Here is a 17,844-nt window from a genome sequence, read left to right as displayed (position 1 = left end):
CTTCTGAAAGGTTGCCGACACCTGCCCTAGAGCTATGTCTACGCTTAACTCCTGGGAAAATTCTGCGCACAATATTTTAAAATGCTGCAAATTTTATTTGTCAAGATAACGCTATATAATCACACCAGTTTCAATTATTTTGGTAATTTATTTCAAAATACCTATCAGCAACTATGTCTATAACAATACAGAGACAAAAAAATTCCTCCAGGAGTAGAGTGTTAAGGAAACCCCTATGATGATCCAGTTCCTCCCCGCGAGAGTGCGAGGGGGGGCAGAAATCCACACTCTTTATCCCCCAAGCCCAGCCACACACTCCCAGGCCAATCACTCGCACGCACCCCCTAATTCCTCCCCACCCAGACCCCAGCTGCGGGCCCCCAGCTCAGACATTTGCGTACGCATACACCCAGAGCCCATGAATCCAGAGGGAGAAACAGCATGATGCTGGGTCCCAGGCTTGTATGGAGTTTCCTGTAGGCTGCCTCCTTCCTTTAGGGCATGCTGAGAGGGCAGCTGCTCCAAACCCTCCAGCTCCCTCCCTCTTCCCCCGGGCAGTGTCTTCTGTGTGCGAGCTGGGCTCTGCTGGGTCCAGTAGCCCATAGTGGCAGCCAGCAGCTCTGTAGCCCATTTCTGTGGAGGAAAAGGAAATTCTGCACAAAAAACATTAATTTCTGTGCAAATTCTACATGTGCAGTGGAGCAGAATTCCCACAGGAATAACACTTCAAGCTAGGGCTGTGATTCCCCTGCTCACGTACACATGCTCACACTTGCTTTTATTAAGCTAGCATGCGTATAAATAGCATTGTAGCCATCGTAGCATAGATAGCAGCAGTGGCTGAATGGTTGAGCTGGGCCAAGTACATACTTCCACCACATATATCTCTACCCCGATATAAGGCCACTCGATATAACACAAATTTGGATATAATGCGGTAAAGCAGCGCTGGGGTGGGGGTGGGGGGGAGCTGCAAGCTCCAGCGGATCAAATCAAGTTTGATATAATGCAGTAAGGTTTTTTGGCTCCCGAGGGCAGCGTTATATCGAGGTAGAGGTGTATCTAATATGCTAGACCTCTGCTGTCCTCCTTCAGATCATTCTAATATACTTGTTTCTTCCTCAGTATTCTAAAAAGTTAAATAGTTTTCTCCACTCCATTATTACATTGAGTGAAATCAGGAAAAACTAATTCTTCTGAAAGAAAAATAAAAAAAAAATTGCAATCTTCTTTAGGTCTCTGAATGCACTTTAAGACATACTCATGAAAAGTGCTGTATTAAGAGCTAGGTATTATCTAGTCTTATCTGTCTGGTTCTTAGATTGTATCCAGTGTAGTTGTAGCTGTGTCAGTCCCAGGATGTTAGAGAGACAAGGTGGGTGAGGTAGTATCTTTTATTGGACCAAATTCTGTTGGTGAGAGAGACACGCTTTTGATCCACCCAGAGCTCTTCTCCAGGTCTAGACCTGATGATGTTACTTCACCCACCTTGGTTCTTAGATTGTAAGTGTACTCATAATGGGGCAGGAGATAGTTGGATCCTGTACAGTGCCAAACACACTATTTGGTCCTTACCTAATTATATTTAATATCCTTAATAATAACTTACCTAACTACTTTCATTCACTTTCAGAAGTGAACAATCCCAAAATCTTTTCTTATGTTTAAGCAAACTCTCATGACATTTTTAAATAATAAAGTTGATAATGCTAAATGGTTGTGTTTATTGCATAACCGCAGTCCTTAAAAAAGCCTAAAATGCATATTTAATGGAAGACCCCAAAAGAATAACTTCTGCTGTAATCATAAATGCACAGCTGTGGCATGTCTTTTTGAAGGTGAAGTGCCTCTTGCTGTCTTTGGTTGCTGTACTGTAACCCATTAAGCTGGAGTCCTGATGCTCCAACTCAATATTTTCACATGGTTAGGGCTTTTTTATAATTCTTTTATAGTTAAACGTTTGCAAAGTATTGGCATTAGCCAATGGCACTGATTACTTCATCCTGCTCTTTTGTATTAGTTATAGAATTAGCCAGCAGGAAACTTGTGAAGAAAGAAAAACTAAACATTGTTTCAGCTGTCTTAGTTGCATTGTATTTTTGTCATCACTTTATCACAGGGTTACAGAATATTCCATAATAAAATAATTCAGTTTTATAGATTAAAATAACTTATTACATTTTTAACACTTCTGCTTGCACTACGTATTCAGGTTCAGTATTAAAAGTGCACTTTGTGTCTTCCCATCATGAGTACTTACAGCACTTTATCTGGAAGGGGGGAAATTCATAGTATAAAATGTGTTGCTAGATAATTTTTGAAGAGCCTTCTGGAAACTTATTAAAAGCAGGCAACTCTGCAATAGCAACTGAGAAGCAGGAAGGAGTAGATCCCTGCTAACTGAGGGTATGTCTACACTACCGTCCGGATCGGCAAGCAGCGATTGATCCGGGGAGATCAATTTCTCACGTCTAGTCTAGATGCGATAAATCAATCACTGAGCGCTCTCCCGTCGACTCCTGTACTCCAGCTCGGCAAGAGGCGAGCCCTATTGACCTCTTCCTATTTTTTCCTATCTTTCCTTTGCATCAGGATAGTTTGCAGTTGTGCCTTTAATAATGTCTCCTTGAGAAACTGCCAACTCTCCTGAACAACTTTTTCCTTTGGATTTTTTTCCCATCGGACCAGTTCTCAGAGTTTGTTCAAGTCTGTTGTCCTCATTCTGTTGCTCTCATGCTTTCCTTCCTTAGAATTATAAAATCTAACATTTCATGTTCATCTTCACTAAATTACCTTTTTATTTTCAGATTTGTTACCAATTCCTCCCTGTTGGTCAGAATCAAGTCTAAAATGGCTGTCCCACTCGTTACTTACTCCCTTCCTGAAACAAAAAGTTGCCCCTAATATATATACAAGAACTTACTGGAAATCTTATGTTTTGCCATATTACTTTAACTATCCAGATATCTGTTGGGGAAGTCCCCCATTACTACCAGGTCTTGTGTTTTGGATATTTCTGTTGTTTGTTCTAGAAATGCCTTATCCACCTCTTCTTCCTGATTTGGTGGTCTATAGTAGACCACTACCATGATGCAACTCCTTTTTTATCTTTACCCAGAGACTTTCAACTGGTCTGCCTCTCAACTCTTTCTGGACCTCAGAACAAGTGTATATATTCTTGATGTATACTGCATCACCACTTCCCTTTTTATCCTGCCTGTTCTACCAGAGCAAGCTGTAGCCTTCTCTATCAATATTCCAGTCATGAGACTTATCCTGTTAAGTCTCTCGTGCCAATTAAGTCGACATTCATCTTATGGACTAATACTTCCAGTTCTTCCTGTTTATTCTCTTTACTCCTTTGTTAGGATATAGATATTCAGGCCTATCTGCAAAGGCCTATACTTTAAGAATGTAGGTGTATTCTTATCACTAAGCTAGTTATAGAGGTATAAAAGAATCAAAATCACTGTCTGTCTGTCTAAGGGCCTTCTCTTACTGTGACAGTCTGAGGCCTGGTTCTTGGGCTAAGCCTTTGGCTAAGCAGCAAAGGCAGCCATAAACTGGGAAGTGTATGGTCACATCCTCACATTCCAAACTAGTCGCATTGAAATAAGGTTCTATTGGGCTGTTAGGAATATCAGGACAGGATTGTATTCCTATCAGCTCCAGAGAAAGGGAAGAGCCTAGAAGATGTAAAAGGAAACTTAGTTTGATAGCATCCTACCTGGCAAGAACTCACTTATCAATAGCTGGGATGTGAAATCCTCGTTTCTGTATTTTCTGTCACTGTAGTCTCCACTTCCCTATTGTTTATCTGTATAATCTCTGTCTGGTTCTGTGATTGTTTCTGTCTGCTGTATAATTAATTTTTGTTGGATGTAAACCAATTAAGGTAGTGGGATATAATTGGTGGAATAATCATGTTACAATATGTTAGGATTGGTTAGTTAAATTTCAGTAAAATGGTTAAGGTATAGCTAAGCAGAACTCAAGTTTTACTATATAGTCTGCAGTCAATCAAGAAGTGAGGGAGGAATGGGGGTGGGGGAATTGGAATCATGTTTCGCTAAGGTGAGGGAATGGGAACAGGGACACAGGCAAGGCTCTGTGGTGTCAGAGCTGGGAACGGGGACACTGAGGAAGGAAACTGGAATCATGCTTGCTGGAAGTTCACCCCAATAAACATCAAATTGTTTGCACCTTCGGACTTCGGGTATTGTTGCTCTCTGTTCATGCAAGAAGGACCAGAGAAGTGAAAGGGTGAAGGAATAAGCCCCCTAACATCCTTGTATTTGTGTATAGACGTGAAGGTTTTGAGCAGATTCCCCCACTGATTTCGCTTTTGTTGTTCCTATGACCCTATTGAAAATTTCCATATCCTCCCCACTTCCTCCCCCCGCTGCCCCCCCCCAACATATAGCCCTCTGTCAAGGTTACTTTTTTTTATTGCATGCCTGTGGACTTTTGTCACATGCCCTCTTTAAACCTAGTTTAAAGTTCTCCCCTTTACTATAGCCAAACTAGGACTCCTTAAAAGAAATCAGTATAGCTCTAAACTATAAAGCACTTCACGCTGAAGCAATGTACAAAGTCACTGTGGTGTTCTCAGCTATTTGAGTTGTCTTGAAATGAAAGTCACCCTGATGCATACTCGATCCAAAGCCCCATCCTCTACTTTGAAGAGTTCCTTGACTGTGTTTTCTCCCAAACCCAGGGAGTAAACATTTCCATAATTTTGTCATTGGGGTCATCTCAAAGAAGCGTAATCTAGTGAAAACAAATATAGCTGAGATTTTCCACTTAAATGTCAGCTTTAAAAGGACTGGATGGATCAGGGTGTGAGATTGATAATGGAATCACTGGTTTAAATCGTAGCCCAGTGTTGTCCTAAACACTGCAAGAAGAAAGACTAGACACCAGGAATAAGGTTAACTGGGCCACAACTTTGTCACACATCTGGGAACTATCCAACAATAACTCATCCCTTGCAAGTTATCTTTCGTGTGTAACTCATATCACATGGCAGAAGGCTGTCAGCCCCACACCCAGTTAACCTAGCACCAGTACTGTTGATGGGACTTGACTGCCCTCATACAAGGGTGGGGGGAGGAGAGAAAGGGTTGTTTCCTTGCTGTACGAGACAACAGGAACCCCAGCATTCTTCTTATCTGTTTAAGATTCTGGTTTATCCAGTACTATTGAATGAGTATGTACAGAGGGAACCTGCTATGTTGTGACAAAATGGATTTTAAAACTTAACCTACCCATGGATCCCTGAACTGCTGAGATGAAGGTGAAAAATCCTGTATTTCCTCACTACCAAACTGACTTGGGCAAAATTCCTTTCCCAGTCCTCAAAAGATGACTAGCATGATGCCCTTACCAAAGTCTAAAAAACCCAGTTTTACTCTAACCCCCATGAATGTGAAGCATTCTTTCCTGGCATGGAATAGCAGCCCTCGGCGAGAAGGGTTACAAGTCCTCTTGGATGTACAGGAGCCAATAAATGTGTGCTGCATCCTTCAGCCACGGAGCTCTCCTCAAGCTCAGAAGGAGGAGGGATTTAGGTTTTTATTCCCTTGCTGGCCCAGACAAAGCCACCAAATCTCTAAGGCCACAAGGCCTGTGAGCATTTGGGTCCTGTGTCTATGGGAATCTTACCCTGTGCATTTATTTGGTGCAGGATGAGGTCCTTAGTAGCTACAATCTTATCTGATGGCGATTCAGTGGGTATTGTGAAAAGTTTTTTTCCGAGTGATTGCTCGTGTTGATTCCAAGTACAGTGGAGTCGCATAATAGGTGCATTTAACTTATGCGATTTTAACAATACGCGCTCGGCAAAACAAAGAGAAAAATAACAATTTAAATACTGTACCTGTAGTGCGGGTGATTCCGCCCACCATTCCACTAAATGAGCGTTTGACTATACGTGATTTTCGCCTTACGTGCCGACTTCAGAACCTAACCCCCACGTAAGATGCGACTCCCCTGTAGGTGTGCACGCACTGCATGCATAGTCATCGGACCGTTTTTCCCCTAGCGGTACCTGTCGGGACAGCTGTGGAGCTCCCTGGAGTCGTGCCTTCAAGATGTTGTATATGGGTCCCTGCAAACCCGCTGCCTCTTCTGTTCCTTCTTACCACTAGTGATGGTCGTTTGAGCAGCTCTCTTGCTACGGCAAGCAATCCCCTAGTGAACTTTTTCTTGTTGACCCTGTAAATAGTTCAAAACTTAGTATTAGTTAGTCAAGTAGTTTTTACTTATCTTAGATGCGTTTCAGTTGGGGAGTTTCCCGCACTGTTTCCCCTCCCAGGGACTGGGGCATGTCTTGGTTTCAAGGGTTTCAGCCATGCAGGTCCTGTCTAAAATCCATGCCAAAGGAAGACCCACACAACTCCTGTTTAAAGTCTTTGGGGGAAGCCCATCAGACTGATAAGTGTAAAAACTGCAGAGGCTTCTGCCTGAAGACAAAAAAGGAGAGGGACTTCAGGCTGAAATGGCTCCTCGTGGAGTCAGTCCTTCATCCCCAGCCAGCTTCAGCAGCGTCCGACCTCAAGCCCAGCACTTAGGTGCACAGCGCACTAGCCTCGATAACAGAGGCCACACGCCAAAAAAGTACTTGGGCTCCAGGGACCTTCAGCACCACCAGTCCCCGGTGCCGAAGACCTCCTCCGGTGCGAGCACTTGGCACCACTCCCATTTGCCGGTGTCGCACAAAAAGAAGAGGTCAGACAAAGGTTGCTCTCCCACTAAAGCAGTGGAAGGAGGAGGCACCAACAGTGTGCGTCCCATGCTGGGACACTCTGCTCCGGCTCCTACCCAGCCAGCACTGTTGGCTCTGGCCTCACAGGGAGGTCTGTTGAGTAAGGTTCTAATGGACTCCCTGGTGCGGGAGGGTTGACAGGAGGATTTAGACCTTCCCTCCATGGAGGACACCTTTTGAGGCAGCCAGAGAGCTCAAAGCAATGACCGCATAGTCCCCCATCCGGGCACCAGCACCACTGCAGAGAGGCACTGTGCCCTCTAAGGGCAAGCCGGCGATAATGCAGCACCGCTCGTCCTCACCCCAGCACTATCTCACTCCGCACCGCTTTGGTCGCTGGACTCAGAGTCCTCATCAGAGGCGGAATCATATACCTCTAGGCAAAGCCAACACTGTTCGTGACACTGCTCCAGACAGAAGGAAAGGCAGCCTTTGCCTATAATGGCATGGCCACCACAGTGGCAGGCACTGGCTCAGTGACCCTTCTGGAACCCGTGGGCCTGCCACCAAGTCCAAAGGCTGAGGTCCAGATCTTTGTCTGTGGTTTCGGAGTCATGGCCCCTTCCATCTTCATCAGTATTTGTTGCCCGTGAACCTCCACATGGATGCGAGTTGGGCATGCAGGTCAGCACCAAAATAGCAGAAGGAGCCGGGGCCAGTACTGAGACAGGCATGGAGGCCAGCACCACTACTGCCATCGCGCAGGGCGCTTCTGTGCAAGGGGATCCCCATAAACCAGAGAGGCAGAAAGATCCAGTGCCCCAAGGGGCATCTTCCCCTGATGAAGTCATGGCAGGCACATCCACCACGCTACCAGCCATGGACAACAGAGCCCACCAGGACTTGATCAGAAGGGTGGCTCAAAATTTGAGCATGCAGGCAGAAGAGGTGGCAGAGGAGACTGACCCCGTGGTTGATATTCTGGTGCCGAAGGATCCCTCGAGGGTGGCTTTGCCTCTCATTAAAACTATCAAATTTGATGGTATCAAATTTGCAGATGAACTGAAGTTTGAACTGCTCTGCAAATTTGATACCATCAGCTCAGGATTAAACAAAGACTGTGAATGGCTAGCCAACTACAAAAGCAGTTTCTCCTCCCTTGGTGTTCACACCTCAGCTGCTAGAAGAGGGCCTCATCCTCCCTGATTGAACTAACCTCGTTATCTCTAGCCAGATTCTTGCTTGCATATTTTTACCTGCCTCTGGAAATTTCCACTACATGCATCCGACGAAGTGGGTATTCACCCATGAAAGCTCATGCTCCATAACGTTTGTTAGTCTATAAGATGCCACAGAACTCTTTGCCGCTTTTACAGATCCAGACTAACACAGCTACCCCTCTGGTATTTATACGTATGTAGTACAGCACACCAGGTTGCGTCTCCGTCCTCTTGAGGCTTGGCTAGCCTCGGTGTACAGATCAAATAGAGACCACCTAGACAAGTTGATTACACTCACTCCCCCGGTTATCAAATCCCTCAAGTTGTGGCTCAACCCACAAGTGGTGTGTGGGGGAATGCCCTTCTCTGGGCCCTAATCCTTGTTGTATCTAGTAACAGCCACATTGACAATGGGTTGGGGGGTACACTTAGGAAGTTGCAGGACTCAGGACCTCTGGTCCCAGGCAGAACTTTTGCTGCACATCAACATCAAGGAGCAGAGGGCAGTCCGCCTTGCTTGCCAGACATTTCAGGCCCATCTAGAGGGCAGATATGTATCAGCATTGACTGACAACACAACAGCAATATTCTATATAAACAAACAGGGTAGTGCTCTCTCGTCCCCTGTGCCGGAAAGCCCTTAAGCTGTGGGACTTCTGCATTGCCCATTTGATACACCTGGAGGCATCCTACCTTCCAGATTCCCAGAACGAAATGGCCGATCATCTGAGCAGGTAATTTCACAGTCACGAGTGGTCCCTCCACCCGGATGTTGTGATCAACATCTTCCAACGGTGGGGGCTTCCCCAGATAGTTTGTTTGCAACGAAGTACAACAGGAAGTATCACCAATTTTGCTCCTTCCTGAATCACAGCCTGGGCTGTCTCTCGGATGCTTTTCTCATCCCTTGGAGGGACCATCTACTCTACGCTTTTCCGCCCTTCCTGCTTGTACACAATATCCTGCTGAAGGTCAGAACGGAGGGAGCATCAATTATCTTAATAGCACCAGTGTGGCCCCACCAGCAGTGCTTCACCATGCTTCTAGACCTGTCAGTGAACACACCTATAACCTTGCCCCTTGTCCAAGACTTGATCACCCAGGACCACGGCTGTCTCCAGCATCCTAATCTGAAGTGTCTCCATCTCAAGGCATAGAAACTCCATGGTTGAACCCCTCAGAGATCATATGCTCAGACTCTGTTAGAGAAGTCCACCTTAGCAACAGGAAGCCATCTACTTGGGCCACCTATCTGGCCAAGTGGAAAAGAGTCTCCATTTGGGCATTACAAAAACACACTCCCCCTTTACAGTCATCAATTCCTTTTATCCTGGACTATTTGCTGTATCTAAAACAGCAAGGTCTGTTGGTATCATCAATAAAAGTGCACCTAGCAGCTATCTCAACTTTCCACCCCGGTTTGACTGGTCGCTCAGTTTTCGCAAACTTCATGGTGGGCTGCTTCCTCAAGGGATTAGATAGTCTCTACCCTCAAGTAAAACAGCCAATTCCCCTATGGGATCTCAACCTTGTACTCTCTAGATGGATGGGACCTCCTTTCGAGCTTTTAGCAACATGCTCTCTCCTGTACTTTTCCTGGAAAGTAGCATTCTTGGTAGCTATAACTTCAGCCAGGAGGGTGTCTGAGTTTAAGACTAGCCACCATACAGGGCCTTCTATAAGGATAAGGTGCATTTGCGACCACTCTCGTCCTTCCTCCCGAAGGTAGTTTCACAATTCCATGTGAACCAGGATATTTTTCTTCCTGTGTTCTTTCCTAAGCCACACACTAGCCACAGGGAACGAATGCTCCACTCCCTGGATGTCAGACGAGCATTAGCCTTCTACATTGAAAGAGCAAAGCCATTTTGAAAATCAGCACAACTCTTCATTGCGATTGCGGAGCGCATGAAGGGGCTTCCATTCTCGTCCCAAAGGATCTCTTCTTGGATCACATCCTGTATCCAGGTGTGCTATGACTTGGCAAAGATACCTGCCCCTGCATTGATAGCACACTCCACAAGGGCACAGGCATCCTCAGCTGCGTTCCTGGCACAAATTCCTATCCAAAAGCTCTGTAGGGAAGCAATGTGGTTGTCAGTCCACACCTTTACATCGCACTGCGCAATCACACAGCAGACCAGAGATGATGCAGCTTTCAGCAGAGCAGTGCTACAATCAGATATTCCATAAACTCCGACCCCGCCTCCTAGTGAGGCTTGGGAGTCACCTGCTTGGAATCTACATGAGCAATCACTCGAAGAAGAAAAAAATGGTTACCTACCTGTCGTAACTGTTGTTCTTCGAGATGTGTAGCTCATGTCTATTCCAAGACCTGTGTACCTCCCCTCTGTCGGAGTATCCGGCAAGAAGGAACTGAAAGGCAGCGGGTTGGCAGGGACCTATATACACCGCCATGAAGGCACGACTCCAGGGGACTGCACAGCCAACCTGACGGGTACCGCTAGGGGAAAAACCGATAACTGTACATGCAGCTCATGCACACCTACTTGGAATGGACATGAGCCACGCATCTCAAAGAAAAACTGTTCCGAGAGGTAGGTAACCTTTTTTTTGTTTGTTTTTTAATATAGATGATAAAGATTCCCCCATAGTCCATTTTCTGTTCCTGTACCAGGCTGTCTGCATCTCGAAAATCACCATTCTCAGCTATCTAGGGTATAGAAAGCAAATGGCTAACTTTCAAAAATTCAAGCAATAAATGTACTAATCCTTGATTTTTGTGGGGAAAGATTTAAAGTGGACTGATTTGGAGGAAGATTACTAATGGAAGTGAAAGATTACAAGGCTTTACCGCTTGCCACTAATAAATGTACTGTTGTCTTCATGGGATTATTAAATCTTAAAACAGACTTTTAAGGTAGGTCAAATATACTAACTTCCACAATCCATAAAAACACTTGTGACTTTTTATTCCAGAGCAAGAAACAACACATTCCTTATCGTAACAGCAAGCTTACTCGTTTACTGAAAGATTCTCTTGGGGGGAATTGTCGGACTATAATGATAGCTGCTGTTAGTCCTTCTTCTATGTTCTATGATGACACTTACAACACTCTGAAGTATGCAAACCGAGCAAAAGATATTAAATCTTCTGTAAGTAAATGTATACAACTTATTTTGGAAGTATTAGAGTCTACCAAATTAAAATAGCATAGGATTAAAAGAACAAAGCGGTTATGTGTCTAACTTATGTGTAACTTGCAATTAACTTGGCTTTTGCATCAAAATTCTGTTGCATCATCTGGTCTAATATCCTTTATTTTCTTATTTATATTTTCTACTTCTTCAATATTTTAAGATGAGTTACATTAGAAATCAAATATCATGCGTTTAAGGTAAATGCCAATGCTATTCTTCAAGAATGCAAACTTTATTTGCCCCGGGGAAACCACAGATCTCAAGGTACTTTACAAAGGTAGTTAGAGATCATCCCCAATTTTCTATATTTGTGAAACGTGTGCCCTTGGACATTCAGACCGTGCCTGTAACCATTGGCAGAATTAGGAATAGAACCACAGTCTTCTGGCTTCCAATCTGATCTAACAACATATTTTTGTCTCGTCTTGTAATACAGTACAAATTTAATTACTGATATTTGTGTCTAGTGCAGTTACTGTGTATGATGTATCATAAAGAATGTTGTTAAAATTTCACTTTCTCTTTTCCTTAACAGTTGAAAAGCAATGTTGTTAGTTTGGACAGTCATATAAGTCAATATGTTAAGATTTGCAATGAACAAAAGAAAGAGGTATGTCAGTCTTAATCACTATAATTACTATACTAACGTCACTGTGGTATAAGCAGAAAGTGTACAATGAATTAAAGTATTTGATAAGATTTGTCTTACCATTTCTCTGTAGTTTTCCTAAGGAGCAAATGTTTCCATGTTCTATTCAGGGGGATATCCCTAACTGTTAATTTAAAAATGCCTTCTACAAGAGAAGCACAGAAAGATGGTGAAAAATAAGTTACACAAGGCAAGCTTTGCATTTCAATCAAAACATATTTTCCTCATTTTTCAGATCATAATGCTGAAAGAGAAACTGAGAGCATATGAAGAAGAAAAAGCAGCCATTCCTGAAAACCATGGTACAAGTGTTCTTTCAAACCAGCAGCAAGTGGAAATACAAAGGTAACATCATTTTGACAAATTTATGTTTGCAGAATTTTACCATAAACTTGTAAAGTCAGTTCTATACTTTTTTGTTTAAAAAAAAAAAAAAATCTTTGTTTTGGCTTGATTCATGTTGATCTCTCTAAAGTAGATGTGACATTATACTCAATATCATTTTACAGTACATCTTGATGGAGGGATTGAAACAAATCTCATGACAGAATCTTTGTAATTGGTCTCTCTTGACTCTGCTACAGAACTTTAACATAATGGCAGGAAAAATATCAGTTGGTGACCTTAATGAACATTTTTTTTTAACTTCCTATTCAGTGATAAACTTTCAGCTATTAAGTTTCAATATAGGCATATGAGCTTTCTAAAGCTATATATTAAAAGGCCATATCTTCCATTTATTATAATCTGATGGCAAAAACAGTACTGTAAAGGAATAATCTAGTTTTTCCTGTTTTTAAAAAAAAAAAGTTTAAGTGCTGGATTGGAGTTAGTGCTTCAGCAAAAACAAGTAGCAACAGGGTATAAATTTCACTATATTGAGCTTTCTATTTAAAGGTTCAGAAATCATGCACACTATACAGTGCAAAAAAAAAAAGTAGATAGTTGAATTTTTTAATAAACCTGTAAAATGATGATACTTAATTGAGCCATGTTGTATAAATTAAGAAATACTTGTAAAGCGTGTGAAAGATGAAAAAGTGTGACATATTAACTGAAAATCCTCCTTAAATTGTGTGACTAAAAAATAACCAAAAAAAAATAAAATAAACCAAAACACTCTGGAATCCTGAAAAGGACATTGGTCTGCTTACTAATTAGTGGACAAATAGAAAAGCACAAATTGATTTTACCCAGTCTCTCATCCTCTTTGTTTCTAATAGAACATGAAATGTATTCAGATAATTTGAAAATAAAAAGTTTTCTGAAAAAATCTTGACTACCAATTATCTCTTTTTAAAAGAAAAACAGAAGAATTAATCATTTGATGCTTTAACTATCTAGCTAAATTATTGGGTAAAACACTACAAGTTCTATGGAAGTCAAGGTACCCACTTAATTCATGTACATCAGCATTTGTGGGGAGGGAAATGGTGAAGTTCTGAGATCTGTACATATTTTCCTATTAAATATTTACCAGTTTGACAGAAGTGTGGCTATTTACTCTGGTCAGCACTGTTTGTTTACACGTGAGCACTGAGCCTTACAGAAATCTGAACTTCGCCATTGAGCCTTTGTTTTAAAATGTTTATCTTGTATGCACTCTTTACAATTTGTTCAGTTTGTGTCATCTGTGATTTTATGTATGTTGGAGGTACTGAAGTTCAATAAACTGTCAGTTAATTTATCTTTCTAACTACTGATACATCTTGGCCTAGATACTGTTGTACTGTTAAAGGCAGGGATTTATCCACACACTAATTTTTTTTTCCTAGCTAAGGATTCATATAGTGTAATGCAATTCTTCCCTAAATATCTCACAAATATATTTGGAATGCATAAAAATAGACCCCTTGAATCTAAATGTTTTAATTGGTACTTGATTATGGTGTGTATGGTGAAACTAAAACTTCGCAAAATGCAGTTTCGCTAATCCTATAATGTAATGCTGATACTATAAGGTTTGCTTTCCTATCTTTGGTTGAGTCAGATATATATTGATTTTATTCCTGCTGTAAAGTGATTCTAAGCCATGTGTCAATTTTGCCTATCCACTTTAAGATTTCACAAAGGTCCCTATAAAATGGGAGGAAAAGGGTCTGAAAACAATGGTCAATAGTTGGAAAACTATCCTGCAGTAATGCTGAAGCATACCTAAATCTCATAGTGGATAACAAATTAGATGGTGTTTGCAAGGTGATGCACTGGTCATTTTTGCTAATGTAATTCTGAGCACCATACAGAGGATTTGTAGAGATGGGAGAGGATTACTCAGTTTTGGGTACCATTTTGTCAGGAAAAATATTGAAACTGTTGAGAATTCAGAGAGGAGTAACGCAAGCAATCCACAAGCTAGAGAAATGGACTCAAAAGGAAAAACATAGCCAAACTGTCAATATATGTTTTTTTAGTTAACTTAACAATACATGGTGTGTGGGAACAGCAGACATATGTAAACACCAAGAACAGAGTGGAATTATTTGGGATGGTACAGTTTTGCATTGAGCTAGGAGCAATAGAATGAAATTGGGAAACAGAAAACTTAGGCACAGTGGCAGGAAAAGTTTCCTGACAGATCTATTAGGGTGTTGAATAGTCTCCCAGAGGAAGTAATTGAAGCCCATTCCATAGGACTTTAACAACTAGGCTAGGCAAAAGTCTCACAAAATGTACTACAGAGAACAATCCTGCCCTAGTAGGGAGCTGGTCTAGATGACCTAACAGATCTATGAAATGTTAAATTTCTTAAACAGTAACATAGAATTTATTGAGATTTTATAAGAACATAAGAACGACTGTACTGGGTCAGACCAAAGGTCCATCTAGCCCAGTTTCCTCTCTACCGACAGTGGCCAATGCCAGGTGCCCCAGAGGGAGTGAACCTAACAGGTAATGATCAAGTGATCTCTCTCCTGTCATCCATCTCCACCCTCTGACAAACCGAGACTAGGGACACCATCCCTTACCCATCCTGGCTAATAGCCATTAATGGACTTAACCTCCATGAATTTATCCAGTTCTCTTTTAAACACTGTTATAGTCCTAGCCTTTACAACCTCCTCAGGCAAGGAGTTCCACAAGTTGACCATGCGCTGTGTGAAGAACTTCCTTTTATTTGTTTTAAACCTGCTGCCAATTTCATTTGGTGGCCCCTAGTTCTTGTATTATGGGAATAAGTCTAACTTTTCCTTATTTACTTTCTCCACGTCACTCATGATTTTGTATACTGCTATCATATCCCCCTTTAGTCTCCTCTTTTCCAAGCTGAAAAGTCCTAGCCTCTTTAATCTCTCCTTGTATGAGACCCGTTCCAACCCCCTAATCATTTTAGTTGCCCTTCTCTGAACCTCTTCTAGTGCCAGTATATCTTTTTTGAGATGAGGAGACCACATCTGTACGCAGTATTCAAGATGTGAGCGTACCATCGATTTATATAAGGGCAATAATACATTCTCCGTCTTATTCTCTATCCCCTTTTTAATGATTCCTAACATCCTGTTTGCTTTTTTGACTGCCACTGCTCACTGCGTGGACGTCTTCAGAGAACTATCCACAATAACTCCAAGATCTTTTTCCTGATTCGTTGTAGCTAAATTAGCCCCCATCATATTATATGTATAGTTGGAGTTATTTTTTCCAATGTGCGTTACTTTACATTTATCCACATTAAATTTCATTTGCCATTTTGTTGCCCAATCACTTAGCTTTGTGAGATCTTTTTGAAGTTCTTCACAGTCTGCTTTGGTCTTAACTATCTTGAGCAGTTTAGTATCATTTGCAAACTTTGCCACCACACTGTTTTATCCCTTTCTCCGGATCATTTATGAATAAGTTGAATAGGATTGGTCCTAGGACTGACCCTTGGGGAACACCACTAGTTACCTCTCTCCATTCTGAGAATTTACCATTTATTCCCACCCTTTGTTTCCTGTCTTTTAACCAGTTCTCAATCCATGAAAGGACCTTCCCTTTTATCCCATGACAACTTAATTTACGTAAGAGCCTTTGGTGAGGGACCTTGTCAAAGGCTTTCTGGAAATCTAAGTATACTATGTCCACCGGATCCCCCTTGTCCATGTGTGTGTTTGACCCCTTCAAAGAACTCTAAAAGATTAGTAAGACACGATTTCCCTTTACAGAAACCATGTTGACTTTTGCCCAACGAGTTATGTTCTTCTATGTGTCTGACAATTTTATTCTTTACGATTGTATCAACTAATTTGCCTGGTACAAACGTTAGACTTTCTGGTCTGTAATTTCCGGGATCACCTCTAGAGCCCGTTTTTTATATTGGCGTTACATTAGCTATCTTCCAGTCATTGGGTACAGAAGCCGATTTAAAGGACAGGATACAAACCATAGTTAATAGTTCCTCATCTTCACATTTGAGTTCTTTCAGAACTCTTGGGTGAATGCCATCTGGTCCCGGTGACTTGTTAATGTTAAGTTTATCAATTAATTCCCAAACCACCTCTAGTGACGCCTCAATCTGTGACAATTCCTCAGATTTGTCACCTACAAAAGCTGTCTCAGGTTTGGGAATCTCCCTAACATCCTCAGCCATGAAGACTAAAGCAAAGAATCCATTTAGTTTTTCCTCAATTACTTCAAGCGCTCCTTTTGTATCTTGATCATCCAGGGGCCCCACTGGTTGTTTAGCAGGCTTCCTGCTTCTGATGTACTTAAAAAACATTTTGTTGTTACCTTTTGAGTTTTTTGACTAGCTGTTCTTCAAACTCCTCTTTGGCTTTTCTTATTACATTTTTATACTTAATTTGGCAGTGTTTATGCTCCTTTCTATTTACCTCACTAGGATTTGACTTCCACTTTTAAAAAGATGCCTTTTTATTTCTCACTGCTTCTTTTACATGGTTGTTAAGCCATGGTGGTTCTTTTTGAGTTCTTTTACTGTGTTTCTTAATTTGGGGTATACGTTATCAAAAGTACAAAGAAACTGGCCACAATCTAGTTATTTAAAAGACTGGAATGGGGTGTAAATTTCTGGACAAACTAGTATTTTACATGAAGGGGTCTCCTTTTTTTCTTGTACTAATAATTTTGTACGGCTGTTTATTTTAGAATCTGGGGACGTGCTAACAAATCAAACTTCTTTTTTTGATTATTTGTGTTAGGTGACTAAAATAATAGCCTTAGCTTCTGCTGCTTCTGTTCCTGCTTGCCATCCAGCCTCTGGTGCCATCCAGCCTGCACTGCTGCTGACAGGCATTCTGAGGAAAGGACGAGTATTCCGCAGTCAGTTAATTTGTTAGCTTTCAGTGCAGCCACTTATTAAAGTTACTTTTGCCCGCAGTCAGACTGTATAAAGTCTGCATACACTTTCTTAGTTGTTGCTACTGCCAAATACTTCTCTGACAGTGTTCTTTTTGCATAATGGGTACTGTATAGGCCCAGGTTTCATAGGCAAGCTCTTGGACTTTGTTTATATTTGTAGCTTTCTTAGTTTCTGTAACTTTCACAGTTTTCATTGAATTATTTTGTCTTTAGGGAAGGTGTTTGTTTCTCTTAGTCATGTTCTATTACAGTGGTAGCCAAACTGCGGCTCTTTTACCATTAAAGTGTGGCTCACAGAGCCCCCCACGCCACTCCCCATTCTCCACCTACCAGACTGGGGGGGGGGGAAAGAGCTCCGGACCGCTGCCTTGCAGTGAGGTGGTGGGGTAAGGGCTTATGTCCAGTAGGGAAGAGTGTCTTGGGCACACCTGCTGGATCTCAGGGCTCCAGCAGGAGTGGGGCTGGAGCCCCAGCAGGTGTGCCCCGGCTCTTGAATGTCTGAGGGTAGTTGTGTGCGGCTCGGAGGATCAGTACATTTGGCCACTCTTGTTCTATTATTTCTTCTTTTGATATGGTATGCCCGGGAGAGAAAACAAACAACTTAATTTTTTGATGTTCATTTATCCCAAGGTCTGGACTATTTTCGTAGGTCAGCCTCTTCTGTAAGGGAGGAACAGACTATGGTCAGAAATATCTGCCGTTTTTCTTGGATGCATCCCTTTAGAATCCCATCACAATCAGGTTTCTGAGAATTTTCCAGCTGGCATTACTCCAATTGGCCCTTGCTGTTCTTTCAGCTGGAAAACTCTAGAGGC

General features: G+C 42.0%; 1 protein-coding gene across 1 annotated transcript in view; it reads left to right on the top strand.

Moving 5' to 3' along the window:
• The window catches only part of KIF18A (kinesin family member 18A), a 131,245-nt gene that overhangs the window by 37,857 nt on the left and 75,544 nt on the right, over positions 1-17,844 (top strand). The window contains 3 exon segments of the mRNA XM_039537087.1: positions 10,867-11,043; positions 11,624-11,698; positions 11,973-12,082. Of these exon segments, the coding sequence (XP_039393021.1) occupies positions 10,867-11,043; positions 11,624-11,698; positions 11,973-12,082 (362 nt within the window).

Source organism: Mauremys reevesii, linkage group 4, assembly GCF_016161935.1.
Source record: "Mauremys reevesii isolate NIE-2019 linkage group 4, ASM1616193v1, whole genome shotgun sequence".
Taxonomy (NCBI): Eukaryota; Metazoa; Chordata; order Testudines; family Geoemydidae; genus Mauremys; species Mauremys reevesii.
Note: the sequence above shows the minus strand (reverse complement) of the source record. Positions and strands in the feature narration are given on the sequence as shown.